This window comes from Nerophis lumbriciformis, linkage group LG10, assembly GCF_033978685.3.
Source record: "Nerophis lumbriciformis linkage group LG10, RoL_Nlum_v2.1, whole genome shotgun sequence".
Classification (NCBI taxonomy): Eukaryota; Metazoa; Chordata; class Actinopteri; order Syngnathiformes; family Syngnathidae; genus Nerophis; species Nerophis lumbriciformis.
The window spans coordinates 7,210,712-7,225,986 of NC_084557.2; the positions used below are offsets into that span (position 1 = coordinate 7,210,712).

At 40.2% G+C, this 15,275-nt stretch overlaps 1 protein-coding gene across 4 annotated transcripts in view; it reads left to right on the forward strand.

Annotated features, from left to right (window-relative positions):
- The first annotated feature begins 382 nt into the window (after positions 1–382).
- Positions 383–15,275, forward strand: part of ice2 (interactor of little elongator complex ELL subunit 2) — a 28,078-nt gene continuing 13,185 nt past the window's right edge. Inside the window, exons 1-8 of one of the 4 annotated variants that reach the window (XM_061970374.2) lie at positions 383–499; positions 9,036–9,137; positions 9,196–9,538; positions 9,627–9,746; positions 9,810–9,944; positions 10,104–10,220; positions 10,411–10,570; positions 10,866–11,047. In XM_061970374.2, coding sequence (XP_061826358.2) covers positions 486–499; positions 9,036–9,137; positions 9,196–9,538; positions 9,627–9,746; positions 9,810–9,944; positions 10,104–10,220; positions 10,411–10,570; positions 10,866–11,047 — 1,173 coding nt within the window. In that variant the 5' untranslated portion in view covers positions 383–485. Of the gene's footprint in view, positions 500–6,219; positions 6,374–9,035; positions 9,138–9,195; positions 9,539–9,626; positions 9,747–9,809; positions 9,945–10,103; positions 10,221–10,410; positions 10,571–10,865; positions 11,048–15,275 lie in introns of those variants that run through there. The other 3 variants (XM_061970375.2, XM_061970372.2, XM_061970373.2) reach the window with 3 other exon arrangements.

Consider the following 15,275-nt stretch of genomic DNA (forward strand, 5'->3'; position numbering starts at 1 on the left):
CGCGCCCCACCTGTCATGTCTCTATTCCCCACCAGTGGGGCGCGCCCCACACTTTGAGAAACGCTGTCTTAATTCAATGTATATCCCATGACACACTATCTGTATGTAATATGGCTTTTAATTTTTTGCGGCTCCAGACAGATTTTTTTTTTTTTAATTTTTGGTCCAATATGGCTCTTTCAACATTTTGGGTTGCCGACCCCTGATGTAGACAAAATATAACAATTACTTTTTTTTTTTTTACTGTCAACTGAGTTTCGTTTTTTAATGATTTCTGCTGGTGGTGTGCCTCCGCATTTTGTCAACGCAAAAAATGTGTCTTGGCTCAAAAAAGGTTGAAAAACACTGGAACAGGGAATGGGAGTCAATGATATGACAATCCGACAGGGGGAAGCACTACCAGGAAAAGCCATGAAAGCCAACAATCATCCTTCAGCAGAAGAAGGTCACCCGGATGTTGATGTGCTTTCAGCTCCGTGACAGCAATGGAGCTAGTATGGTGAGTAATATGTTTGAGGAAACATTTAAACAACAATAAAAGTGACGTGTTAGTCGTACTATTGCAAGTGTTTGTTGGCGAAATACATACACCACTTTAACTTAGTTTGTGTTTCGCTAACAAGCTTGTGAGACTAATTATGTCAGCTTTACTAACATACTGTTCGTTCACATGATGTCGCGACTAGTTGAATTAGTCAACAAAGTATTGACTAGTTAAATTAGTCAACAGGGTATTGACTAGTTGAAATAGTCAACATGGTATTGACTAGTTGAAATAGTCAACATGGTATTGACTAGTTGAATTAGTCAACATGGTATTGACTAGTTGAATTAGTCAACATGGTATTGACTAGTTGAATTAGTCAACAGGGTATTGACTAGTTGAATTAGTCAACAGGGTATTGACTAGTTGAATTAGTCAACATGGTATTGGTAATAAATGTTCACTTTGTGTATTTTACAACACGTTAAGGAGCCAGTGGTGCACGAGGGAAAGGTAGGTCACGTGCAACGCTAGTCAGGTCACGTGGTGCGCTTTAATTATAGACTACTAGGTGTAAAGTTAAATGATTCAATCAATCAATCAAAGTTTACTGATATAGCCCTAAATCACGAGTGTCTCAAAGGGCTACACAAGACACAGTGACACCCTCTGGCCGTGCCAGCAACTTTAGGGTTCCAGGTTCGATCCCTGCTAGTCACTGCCGTTGTGTCCTTGGGCAAGATACTTTACCCACCTGCTCCCAGTGCCAGCCACACTGGTTTAAAAATGTAACTTAGATATTGGATTTCACTATGTAAAAGCGCTTTGAGTCACTAGATCGAGTTAATAGTGTGAGAGTCCAGTCCATAGTGGATCCAACATAATAGTGAGAGAGTCCAGTCCATAGTGGATCTAACATAATATTGTGAGAGTCCAGTCCATAGTGGATCTAACATAATAGTGTGACAGTCCAGTCCATAGTGGATCTAGCATAATAGTGTGACAGTCCAGTCCATAGTGGATCTAACATAATAGTGAGAGAGTCCAGTCCATAGTGGATCTAACATAATAGTGAGAGTCCAGTCCATAGTGGATCTAACATAATATTGTGACAGTCCAGTCCATAGTGGATCTAGCATACCGTATTTTCCGCACTATAAGGCGCACCGGATTATTAGCCGCACCTTCAATGAATTGCATATTTCATAACTTTGTCCACCAATAAGCCGCCCCGGATTATAAGCCGCGCCTACGCTGCGCTAAAGGGAATGTCAAAAAAACAGTCAGATAGTTCAGTCAAACTTTAATAATATATTGAAAACCAGCGTTCTAACAACTCTGTCCCAAAATGTACGCAAATGTGCAATCACAAACATAGTAAAATTCAAAATGGTGTAGAGCAATAGCAACATAATGTTGCTCGAACGTTAATGTCACAACACACAAAATAAACATAGCGCTCACTTTCTGAAGTTATTCTTCATTCGTAAATCCTTCGAATTCTTCGTCTTCGGTGTCCGAATTGAAAAGTTGCGCAAGCGTGGGATCCAAAATGGCCGGTTCCGTCTCGTCGAAGTCATCGGAGTCAGTGTCGCTGTTGTTGTCCAGTAGTTCTGTGAATCCTGCCTTCCGGAAAGCTCGGACCACAGTTGTGACCGAAATATCTGCCCAGGCATTTACGATCCACTGGCAAATGTTGGCGTATGTCGTCCGGCGCTGTCTGCCTGTTTTAGTGAAGGTGTGTTCGCCTTCGGTCATCCATTGTTCCCACGCCGTTCGCAGTCGTGATTTGAATGCCCTGTTGACACCAATATCCAGCGGTTGGAGTTCTTTGGTTAATCCACCCGGAATGACGGCGAGTGTTGTATTTGTGTGCTTCACTTGTTTTTTGACACCATCTGTGATGTGGGCGCGCATAGAGTCGTATATCAACATGGACGGAGCTGTGTGAAAAAAGCCACCCGGCCTCTTCGCGTAAACTTCCCTTAACCACTCGCTCATCTTTTCTTCATCCATCCATCCCTTCGAGTTAGCTTTTATGATGACGCCGGCTGGAAAGGTCTCTTTTGGCAGGGTCTTCCTTTTGAATATCACCATGGGAGGAAGTTTCTGGCCATTAGCATGGCAAGCTAGAACCACAGTGAAGGACGACTTCTCATTCCCTGTGGTGCGAATATTCACCGTACGTGCATTTTGTAGTCTGGTCTTTACAGATGTAAACACACAAAGGAAATGAAACGAAATATCCGCGCGCTTCTTTTTCTTCCGGGGGCGGGTGGTAGCTTACAGTAGAAGAAGAAGCGCTTCCTGTTCTATGGGGGCGGGTGCTTACCTTGGCGGTTGCTTGCGTAGAAGAAGAAGCGCTTCCTGTTCTACCGGGAAAAAAGATGGCGGCTGTTTACCGAAGTTGCGAGATCGAAACTTTATGAAAATGAATCGTAATATTAATCCATATATAAAGCGCACCGGGTTATAAGGCGCACTGTCAGCTTTTGAGAAAATTTGTGGTTTTTAGGTGCGCCTTATAGTGCGGAAAATACGGTAATAGTGTGACAGTCCAGTCCATAGTGGATCTAACATAATAGTGAGAGTCCAGTCCATAGTGGATCTAACATAATATTGTGAGAGTCCAGTCCATAGTGGATCTAACATAATATTGTGAGAGTCCAGTCCATAGTGGATCTAACATAATATTGTGAGAGTCCAGTCCATAGTGGATCTAACATAATAGTGAGAGAGTCCAGTCCATAGTGGATCTAACATAATAGTGTGAGAGTCCAGTCCATAGTGGATCTAACATAATAGTGTGAGAGTCCAGTCCATAGTGGATCTAACATAATAGTGAGAGTCCAGTCCATAGTGGATCTAACATAATATTGTGACAGTCCAGTCCATAGTGGATCTAGCATAATAGTGTGACAGTCCAGTCCATAGTGGATCTAACATAATAGTGAGAGTCCAGTCCATAGTGGATCTAACATAATATTGTGAGAGTCCAGTCCATAGTGGATCTAACATAATAGTGAGAGTCCAGTCCATAGTGGATCTAACATAATATTGTGAGAGTCCAGTCCATAGTGGATCTAACATAATATTGTGAGAGTCCAGTCCATAGTGGATCTAACATAATAGTGAGAGAGTCCAGTCCATAGTGGATCTAACATAATAGTGTGAGAGTCCAGTCCATAGTGGATCTAACATAATAGTGAGAGTCCAGTCCATAGTGGATCTAACATAATATTGTGACAGTCCAGTCCATAGTGGATCTAGCATAATAGTGTGACAGTCCAGTCCATAGTGGATCTAACATAATAGTGAGAGTCCAGTCCATAGTGGATCTAACATAATATTGTGAGAGTCCAGTCCATAGTGGATCTAACATAATATTGTGAGAGTCCAGTCCATCGTGGATCTAACATAATATTGTGAGAGTCCAGTCCATAGTGGATCTAACATAATATTGTGAGAGTCCAGTCCATCGTGGATCTAACATAATATTGTGGGAGTCCAGTCCATAGTGGATCTAACATAATAGTGTGACAGTCCAGTCCATAGTGGATCTAACATAATAGTGTGAGAGTCCAGTCCATAGTGGATCTAACATAATATTGTGAGAGTCCAGTCCATAGTGGATCTAGCATAATATTGTGAGAGTCCAGTCCATAGTGGATCTAGTTAATAGTGTGAGAGTCCAGTCCATAGTGGATCTAACATAATAGTGGGAGAGTCCAGTCCATAGTGGATCTAACATAATATTGTGAGAGTCTAGTCCATAGTGGATCTAACATAATAGTGTGAGAGTCCAGTCCATAATGGATCTAACATAATAGTGTGAGAGTCCAGTCCATAGTGGATCTAACATAATATTGTGAGAGTCCAGTCCATAGTGGATCTAACATAATATTGTGAGAGTCTAGTCCATAGTGGGTCTAACATAATAGTGTGAGAGTCCAGTCCATAGTGGATCTAACATAATATTGTGAGAGTCCAGTCCATAGTGGATCTAACATAATATTATGAGAGTCCAGTCCATAGTGGATCTAGCATAATAGTGTGACAGTCCAGTCCATAGTGGATCTAACATAATAGTAAGAGAGTCCAGTCCATAGTGGATCTAACATAATAGTGAGAGTCCAGTCCATAGTGGATCTAACATAATAGTGTGAGAGTCCAGTCCATAGTGGATCTAACATAATAGTGTGAGAGTCCAGTCCATAGTGGATCTAAAATAATAGTGTGAGAGTCCAGTCCATAGTGGATCTAACATAATAGTGTGAGAGTCCAGTCCATAGTGGATCTAACATAATATTGTGAGAGTCCAGTCCATAGTGGATCTAACATAATATTGTGAGAGTCCAGTCCATAGTGGATCTAGCATAATAGTGTGACAGTCCAGTCCATAGTGGATCTAACATAATATTGTGAGGGTCCAGTCCATAGTAGATCTAACATAATAGTGTGAGAGTCCAGTCCACAGTGGATCTAACATACTATTGTGAGAGTCCAGTCCATAGTGGATCTAACATAATAGTGAGAGTCCAGTCCATAGTGGATCTAGCATAATAGTGTGACAGTCCAGTCCATAGTGGATCTAACATAATAGTGTGAGAGTCCAGTCCATAGTGGATCTAACATAATAGTGTGAGAGTCCAGTCCATAGTGGATCTAACATAATAGTGAGAGTCCAGTCCATAGTGGATCTAACATAATATTGTGACAGTCCAGTCCATAGTGGATCTAGCATAATAGTGTGACAGTCCAGTCCATAGTGGATCTAACATAATATTGTGAGAGTCCAGTCCATAGTGGATCTAACATAATATTGTGAGAGTCCAGTCCATAGTGGATCTAGCATAATAGTGTGACAGTCCAGTCCATAGTGGATCTTACATAATATTGTGAGGGTCCAGTCCATAGTAGATCCAACATAATAGTGTGAGAGTCCAGTCCATAGTGGATCTTACATAATATTGTGAGGGTCCAGTCCATAGTAGATCTAACATAATAGTGTGAGAGTCCAGTCCATAGTGGATCTAACATAATAGTGTGAGAGTCCAGTCCATAGTGGATCTAACATAATAGTGTGAGAGTCCAGTCCATAGTGGATCTAACATAATAGTGTGAGAGTCCAGTCCATAGTGGATCTAACATAATATTGTGAGAGTCCAGTCCATAGTGGATCTAACATAATATTGTGAGAGTCCAGTCCATAGTGGATCTAGCATAATAGTGTGACAGTCCAGTCCATAGTGGATCTAACATAATAGTGTGAGAGTCCAGTCCATAGTGGATCTAACATAATATTGTGAGAGTCCAGTCCATAGTGGATCTAGCACAATAGTGTGAGAGTCCAGTCCATAGTGGATCTAGTTAATATTGTGAGAGTCCAGTCCATAGTGGATCTAACATAATAGTGATAGTCCAGTCCATAGTGGATCTAGCATGATAGTGTGACAGTCCAGTCCATAGTGGATCTAACATAATATTGTGAGAGTCCAGTCCATAGTGGATCTAACATAATAGTGTGAGAGTCCAGTCCATAGTGGATCTAACATAATAGTGTGAGAGTCCAGTCCATAGTGGATCTAACATAATAGTGTGAGAGTCCAGTCTATATTGGCGCCAGCAGGGGTCTAAAAGGGGGGTCTATTTAAAGACTACTGTATACAAATGAGTTTTAAGATGGGACTTAAATCCATCCATCCATCCAAGTTTCTACCGCTTGTCCCATTCAGGGTCGCTGTGGGTGCTGGAGCCTATCTCAGCTGTATTCGGGCGGAAGGCGGGGTACACCCTGGACAAGTCACTACCTCATCACAGGGCCAACACAGATAGGATTAACATGAATTTATTAATCCATCAATCCATTTTCTGGACCGCTGACTTTGGGTGAGGTGTGTTGCACACACATGGTCCACCTGGCAAAAACAGGGCAGATTTGAAAACTCTTAAAAAAGATAAATGTGACTAATTTTTAAAAACTGTTATTGAAGCTTCTATTATTTTCAAAAAATTGGGTGTGATTGCTGGCAAATGCCAAAATAATGGACAACTTAATATCTCACATCCTGTCATAACCAGAGGCATATTTTGATAAAGACTGGTAAAGACATGCAAAATAAGCAGCACGTGCAACAGCAATAACAAACATGGCGGTAGACGCAAAGTTAAATCATGACATGCAACTTCAACTGAGCAAACACGAGGCATATTTATCCGGAAGAGTCTTCATACCAGTTGTAGACCTCCACGCTTTTTCCAGTTTTCATCTGTTTTGTTGTGTAGAATGATGTCTGGAGCGCAGGATAGTTCAACATGTCTGGGAACGCAACCAACGGGTAATCCTTGATATCACTCGACAAATCTTTCTTTGATAAAGTATACGGATCTATTCCAGTGCATGGTTAGATGTTGTTGCTCGTATTTATTTGCAGGAAGATCTAGGCCCATTGTGTACTGAGATAGTTTGCAAGCTGATTGCTGCACAATAGCCATCTTGGTTTGGTTGACCAACTTAAATGCTTCTCTAAATTATTCTCATAAGGTGAATCATACTTGATTTAACTATCTATTAAGTAGGGGTGTAACGGTACGTGTATTTGTATTGAACCGTTACGGTACGGGGGTTTCGGTTTGGAGGTGTACCGAACGAGTTTCCACACGAACATATTAAGTAGCCGCCTAAGCTAAAGTCTTAACAAGCTGCTCCGTTTCTTCTGCCTCAGTCTCTGTCAGTACTCTACACAGCACCCAGCATTGTCCCACCCACACAACCATCTGATTGGTTACAAACAGAGCGGTAACAGCCAATCAGCAGTGCGTATTCAGAGCGCATGTAGTCAGTGCTTCTGCGGTGGGGTTAGCAGATAGGTGTTTAGCAGGTAAGCATCAGGCAGCGGACTCTCCCCAAATTATAATAAACACCTCCCAGTCAACTACTAGTAACATCACTATGAGCCGGTTGACGTTCTAGAAACAAACGGCAGCTCAGCTCGCTCGCAATCCTGGCTTGAGGTGAAGGCTAATTAGCTTTTAGCGTAACATTAGCTCATTTTGCGGTGTGTGTGTGTGTGTGTGTGTGTGTGTGTGTGTGTGTGTGTGTGTGTGTGTGTGTGTGTGTGTGTGTGTGTGTGTGTGTGTGTGTGTGTGTGTGTGTGTGTGTGTGTTACGGACAGCAAAGCCCTGTCTGTCTGTTATTTCACTTTACCTTTTTCTGTGTTGATTGAGCTCTGTTGAAGCAGCAAAAGAGGACATTATGTTAAATGAAGAGTTTCTGTCTCTGATAGTTGATAATATAACTGCATCATTAAGCCTACATGTGAACTCCATGGTGTTCAGGGATGAATAGTCTCCCCTACTGGGGCGGTATAGCTCGGTTGGTAGAGTGGCTGTGCCAGCAACTTGAGGGTTCCAGGTTCGATCCCCGCTTCTGCCATCCCAGTCACTGCCGTTGTGTCCTTGGGCAAGACACTTTACCCACCTGCTCCCAGTGCCACCCACACTGGTTTAAATGTAACTTAGATATTGGGTTTCACTATGTAAAAACGCTTTGAGTCACTAGAGAAAAGCGCTATATACATATAATTCACTTCACTTCACTCCTATTGCTATTGTACTATTTTTCAGCTATAGTTACATTAATCATTAGTAATGGAGCAGCTTAGTTTTGAATGGCAGGGTCCCTGCTATCACATGTTGATACAAATATAACATTTACATAATAAAAATCAACTACAGGCTTCCCAAATGCTGTAATAAATTAAGCATGATGAGTTGACTTCAAACTGTTTGATGTTGCACTTTTTATATGTAGAAGAAAAGTTTTGTCATTTTATTTACCTGAGCAACAACTTGAGGCGGTTTAATGTTGATTAACGTGGGCAGAATTATTATAGTGCTGGCCTGATCCAGCCCGCTCGTTTGACAGGTTATGTTTTGGCCTGGTCTTCTTTGTCTGTTTGTTAGCAACATAACTCAACCAGTTATATACAGATTTAATGTCCAAAAAAACAATTCCTTTTAATCGACGACAAGTACAAACACAGTTCACTTCCTGCTTGCGGCAGTCAACGCCCACACCTTGCCGTTCCCGCGCTACGCAGAGGATTCTGAGAGATGTAGTTTATTTACAAACCAGGGCTTGAACGCCAGAAAAAAAATACTCTCCCAAGTTTTCCTTGATACCGTCACTGGTATCACTGGTGCTGTTCCAATGCAAACAAAATAAATAAACATGTGAATACCAAAGCATTTGTAATTTCAGCAATTTTCTGGGAGAAGTGGTGCATTATCTGACAGAAATGCAGGGGTGCCAATATTTTTGGCCATGGCTGTATATTGATATCAGCCGCCCACTGAAAAATGTTGCAACCAGTTAAAATCATGGATGTTGACAGACAATTTAGAGTCTCCACTTGTCATGCTTGTTTTTGAGATGCTCGCAAGACAAAGATGTTTCAACGCAAATCTCCAGACTGAGGCGAACGTACACAGTGAAGATGCTGAATTTCAATCCTGGTGTTTTTATAGATGTTTTCCTCTTTATTGCAAGGGAGGACCCTCCTGTCTCAGAAGCACCATTCTTCACCAAAGACATCTATGATCGTTATTCCCTTGCGCCTAATGTTAGGGAATTGTGGTCCTCTCTCCAAAGGTATGTCAATAGTTAAAGAAATGCTATTTCTGTAACATATCTATTCACCAAATTGTAGTGCTTCACATCCAAGCCCTGCAGATTATGTCAACATAAAACAAGAGTGTGCTGCTCAAACTGGACACAACTCCACAATCAAAGAATCTGCAGAGTTCAAAGATGGCACCTGCATCAGGAAAGATAACTCCTGCTGGGACTCCATCGATACTAATAATTCCCTCACAGATGGTGTTGAGGCAGCCGAGGGATGTAAGAAAACCAAAAAAGCAAGACTGACTGAGGCAAATGATGCTTATCCGCAACCAAGACTGCCCTTCCCACGCACGTCCAGTTTGACCCGCAAACAGCAGAGTATATATGTTGGATTTTTGATGAATGAAACGTTCAGACCTCCTCCCAAGGTTTTTACAAACATGTTCTTCTTTAACACTATTCTTATCCGGCACGTCCTTGTGTTGACTGACCAAAAGGGATATGCTCACGTTTCAGTACCTCCAGGCCCAAATAGATCACGAAATTCTGCAATTCCAGAGATATTTACAAGATGTGTCCAAAATATGTGCCGAGGACTACAGCTTCATCACACAAGGAGCATTGCAATATGCAGAGGTACATTCAGTATATTGTTTTTGTTCTTAAACATATTAAGGCAAAACTTTTGTTTTCTAACAGGATTTTTTGAGGGCCCAATTGGAGTGCGCTAAAAGGTTCCCTCAACTTTACCAAATCCACGAGATGACCAGTTTGACTGGCGGGACATTTAACCCAGGACTGTGTCTCGTATTTGAGAAACAGCTCGTTGTCATGGTAATGTATTCACACTGAAGCCGATTTGAGGGCCATTCTGTATAATGTGGCTGTGGGTATAAATACAACTTGAATTGGTTGAATTGCAAAACCGTTCTTTTTATGTCGGTTCATTTTCTTTAGTTCCGTATTTGGAACCTCTTTTTTTAATCTCCCCAGGGCAGTGTGGATATCACGACCCTCATGATAGCGCCTTATGATGCACAGCTTGCAACGGATTATCAGAGTGTTTCATCAGAAAATCCTCCAGCCAAAAAAGCTAAGGACATGCACGCTGTAAGCAATTGTTTCACTTTTTTTTTTAATGACTCAAAGTAAGTCACCAAGATTCTTTTCTTTTGTTACTGCTTGAAAATATTCATGACCGCAGGACTTTTTTGATGTAATTTTGTCTGTTGCAGTTTTCAAGTGAGACATCGGAGGGCGATCAAACCTTCGTAACTTCAGCTTCTGTTTTGCTCCCCAGGCAATTAGCAGTGATGACAATGCTGAGAAGCTGTGTGCACATTACAGCCCACATGTGTGTGTCACCAGAGAGGCGCTGGTCACGCTGTTAGACAACCATGGCCCTGACTTTGCGCAGAGTTGGGAACTTCCTGTTTGCGTCAAAGTGTCCAATGGCAAAGGTGCACGACTCTTATTGCTTTTTATGTTGACATTGTGTGAGCCAGTATGATCAGAGGTGGTTCACTGGAAAACAACCCCAGAATAATTACATAGAGCAGTGTGTTTTTGTTTTTTTATTGTATTGTGTGTTTTATGATTTCTGCATTTACTTAGGGACCCCCTTGAAAATGAGATGCTGCATCTCAAGGGGCTATTCTAAATACAATTTTACGAATACTTGTCATAGCTCATTGAAATACATAGTGTCACGGTTAGATAGCCTCATAAATTCATTTATGTAACGTCTACCTACAGGTGCTGCTCAGAAGAAGACTGTTTTTATAGAATCACCCCTGATAAAGGACGAGATAACCGTGAAAGAGAAGAGCCACATCTACCATGAGGAAAGTTTAAAGCTCTCAATCATAAAGGAAGAAAACAGAAATGTGTTCCATTTAATGACGGAACTTCCTGCCGAAGACCAGAACTTCTCACAGGTATTTTTTATTTATTGCACAATGGTAAAACAAACATTCAATTACCAAGTACACAATTAATTATGGAGGAGAAGAACATCATCTCAATTGGCTTATACGACATTTTCCCCTTCTATACAAAATCTACACGTCACCCAACGAAAAAAGAAAAAAATTTAAAGAGACAATGAATAATTACAACAACATAGACAAAGATCGGCAAAATCACCTGGAGTGACTTGTTTATAATGATTGTACTTAAACATAAACACACATGTTTGAATCGTAGTAAAAACAAACATTTGACAAAAGTCTAAATGTAATAAATAAAGGTGCAGATGGTGCTTGATAATTAGAGTTAGGCCAACTCCACACGAACATAGAGAGTTTCAAAAACACATATTTGGGGTTAAAACAATCTCCATCCACACAAGTGTAGTTTCAAAAATGTCTGTCTACACACAAACGCATACACTTGCTGTCATGCACATTTTGTCCAATCAGAAGCCTGAAAAAAGTAGCAATATCTGACTTGTATGTTGAAGAGGTTCATTTAGCCTGTGTGTATTTATAAATGGTCGATTTATATAGGCTAGTAAGGTAAAGTTTTAGTAGCCGAAACGTGTCAGGTACAAAACTTTACCTTACTAGCCTATATAAATCAACCATTTATATATATATATCTGACTTGGTGGCATTACACCTCCTATTGTTTATTTTGATCGACTTTAGATGTTCAATGACATATATATTATCTTTAAAACCAGCCTGCACGTACACAGAGCCATGGGAACACTATTAAAGAGCGAATGCACGCCTGTGCTGCTGAAACTCAACACTCATAGAATTATAACATGTTCAGCAACGTGGTGATGTATTACATGTGCAGTGAAGAGTGCATTATTTCTAAAATCAGCACGCACTAACGAGCAAAGGAATCCCTTTTGCATGTTTAAGTTTCTATATAAAGTGTCTATATAAAGCACACGGACGTGCGTGTGCCGCTGCAAAACTCTCATGGAATTATAAAGCATTAAATTATGGATATAGTACATGTGTAATGCAGTGAATATAATCTTTAACATCAGTACACACTACAAGGAGGACGCTACATTGTTTTGTTTTTTTCGTTGCTTAGTCGCTCTTTACGCGCGAGCACGGTCGCGCCCGGCTTCATCTACACAAGCAAGACACGTAAGTTAACTTCATGATCTGTTGTTAAACAAGGACTAAAAACTTTCTTATGACGCAGAGCAAAAAGTCTTGGTTGTCAAAGTTGTCCCATCCGGTGGACGTTCCACAGCCATCGTATCCGAAACAGCTGACTGTCATTAGTGCCGGCCCATTTTGATGTCTTTTTTTATTAATGTTGAGTGAAAAGAGCAGCATGTTTACATTGAAACATACATTAGTGTTCTGCACAACCGTGACGTCATCACAAGTCTCCACTGGAGCCGTGTACACGCATACGCTAAACGGAGAGTTTTGGATCTCTACACTTTGGCCAGTGTTTGGAAAAGTTTGCATTTTTAAAGACAAAAGTATGCGTGTGGACAAGAGGCCTAAACACAAAGATAAGTATGCGTTTTATGTTTTTTTTTTTATTAAATCAACATAAAAAAACAAGATACACTTAAAATTAGTGCACCAACCCAAAAATACCTCCCTCCCCTTTCTCACAAAAGGGTTGTTTCTTTCTGTTATTAATATTTTGGTTCCTACAATATAGAACAATACAGTCTGCAAAGGATACAGTCCGTAAGCACACATGATTGTGTGTGCTGCTGTTCCACTAATAGTACTAACCTTTAACAGTTAATTTTACTCATTTTCATTAATTACTAGTTTCTATGTAACTGTTTTTATATTGTTTTACTTTCTTTTTTCATTCAAGAAAATGTGTTTATTTATTTATCTTATTTTATTTTATTTTTTTAAAAAGAACCTTATCTTCACCAGACCAGGTTGTCAATGAAATTAGATTGTTTAAAGGGTTCTTAAAAACCAGGTCCAGTCCAGATTATGTCCAGGTCGGGCTCAGCAACACACATTCATGTACACTGAAAATTAGGGAACACAACAACAGATTGCATATAATCTATAAACAAAATTACATTTTCAAAATAAGCATTTATGTACAGTCCAGATTATGTCCAGGTCAGGCTCAGCAACACACACCTTCATATATGTATACTAGAGATGCGCGGATAGGCAATTATTTCATCCGCAACCGCATCCCAAAAGTCGTCAACCATCCGCCATCCACCCGAACCAACATTTTATCAAAACCACACCCGCCCGCCATCCGCCCGTTGTTATATATCTAATATAGACGATGCAAGGCATTAGTGAGGTTATAAAGCTTTTGCCTGTTAAAGAAAGGAGACTGATCCAATGGAGCAGAGACATTCAATGCGTGCCACGCATTAATATCTCTTGGCCACTCATTAGTGGCTAAGAGATATTAATGCGTGATAATATTATTTATCATTATTGTAATATTATTGTCATTTCCATTAAGAAAGTGTTGACTATTGTTGCCAATGCCCTCAGATCAGGAGTGCGTTCCTCACACTTTGTGTGCGCAGTTGCAGCAAGCAGAACGAGGCTTTTAAGAAGTTAAAAAAATGTTTTAGAAAGACTAGGCCTATATTTTCGTTAGGTAAAAAAAATGTTCTGAATTTATTTCAATGAATATTAACTTGTTAACGTTATAATGCTCAAATAGGGACGAGGGCGGGGTGCACAGTGAAGCAGTGAACAATTTCGCGACAAAGATGAACCTTTATTGATTGATCTGCAGCCATGACAAAATATCAGACAATCTCCATTGTCAACGACAGGCAGGAAAATAAAGATAAACACATAGCCTATGTTGTAGGCATAGGCTCATACGTTTTTAAGTTGAAATAAAAAAATAAATAAAAAATGTGCCTCATAAGCCTTAGGCTGTCAATCACGCGCACAAACTTAAATTATACAATAACATATGTATGTCATCTCTATTTAAACAAAAATAAATAATAATAATAAATTACCTGCAACTTATTGGCCAAGGCAAATAGCTGAAGGGGGGAAATCAAACCCACCAGACTGCACTTTATCATCAAACTTGAATTATAATGAAAATAGACGGTCGCGACAAACAAAGCAGGCTAAATAGCCTTACATTGTCACCAATCGGAGATGCGCTTCACTTGAAAGCGAGGCCAAATAATTATTCACACATAGTAGTATATCTCGAATAGAAAAAAACCACAATAAACAACGCAATTGCCTTAATTCCTTTGCATTGTAGTGCGCCCAAACAAAACGTAACCATCAAAATTATTTAGCTGACCGAACTCAATATAGGTTAGACATGGGCTTATTTGGTATAGCCTATAGGTAACGTAGACTAATTTGTTTAACATATCCAACCGTATGTCTACTTACTTTTTTTTTTGTTAGCACTATGCAGGAATAAAATGGCATCTACAGTGCCAGGATTCATGCGAGAGCGCCTGGCCTCTAAAATGCGCCCTGCTGCGCTGAAGGAGCGCTCACTTGCGCCACTTGTTGCTGGGACGCGGTGCCATCTTTTTCTTTTTTTCTTCTTCTTCTGTTGTGTTGTGCTGCAGTGCCTGATGAATAAGTGACTGTTTCAAAGAGTGCTGCTCGTTTTTCGTATGTGGGTAACAACATTTAACTATGTATATATATTTCCGAATTGGTTCAACCGCCCGCATCTATTTAAAATCTATTTTTACCCGCCCGACCCGCGGTTTATCCGCGGACTCCGCGGTTGTGTCCGCAAACCGCGCGTCTCTAATGTACACTCAAATTAGGGAACACAACTACAGATTGCATATAATGTATAAACAAAATTACATTTTCAAAATAAGCATTTGAGGACTTCCCATCTTTTTTTATGTTTTTTGGCATCATTATCGGTTTCAACCATATAACTTTCTAAAGCTAAAAAATACTGATTAAATGTTTTAAAGAAAGTAATACTAAGTGACTATCTGTTTTTGGCCTTAAAAATAAACCTTTTACCCAGTACTATAATTATTTGACTAAATCATGACTGTCCATGAACTCTCCTAAAATAACAAAAACCACATCAAGCTTCATAAACAAACCAATCCTTAAACACTTTTTTTCAACTTCCATCCAAAACAAAGACACAATATGACAATACCAAAACAAATGCAGGGTGGATTCAGACTCCAGTATGTGTTCGTGTGGACATGGCCTTAGTTCAACT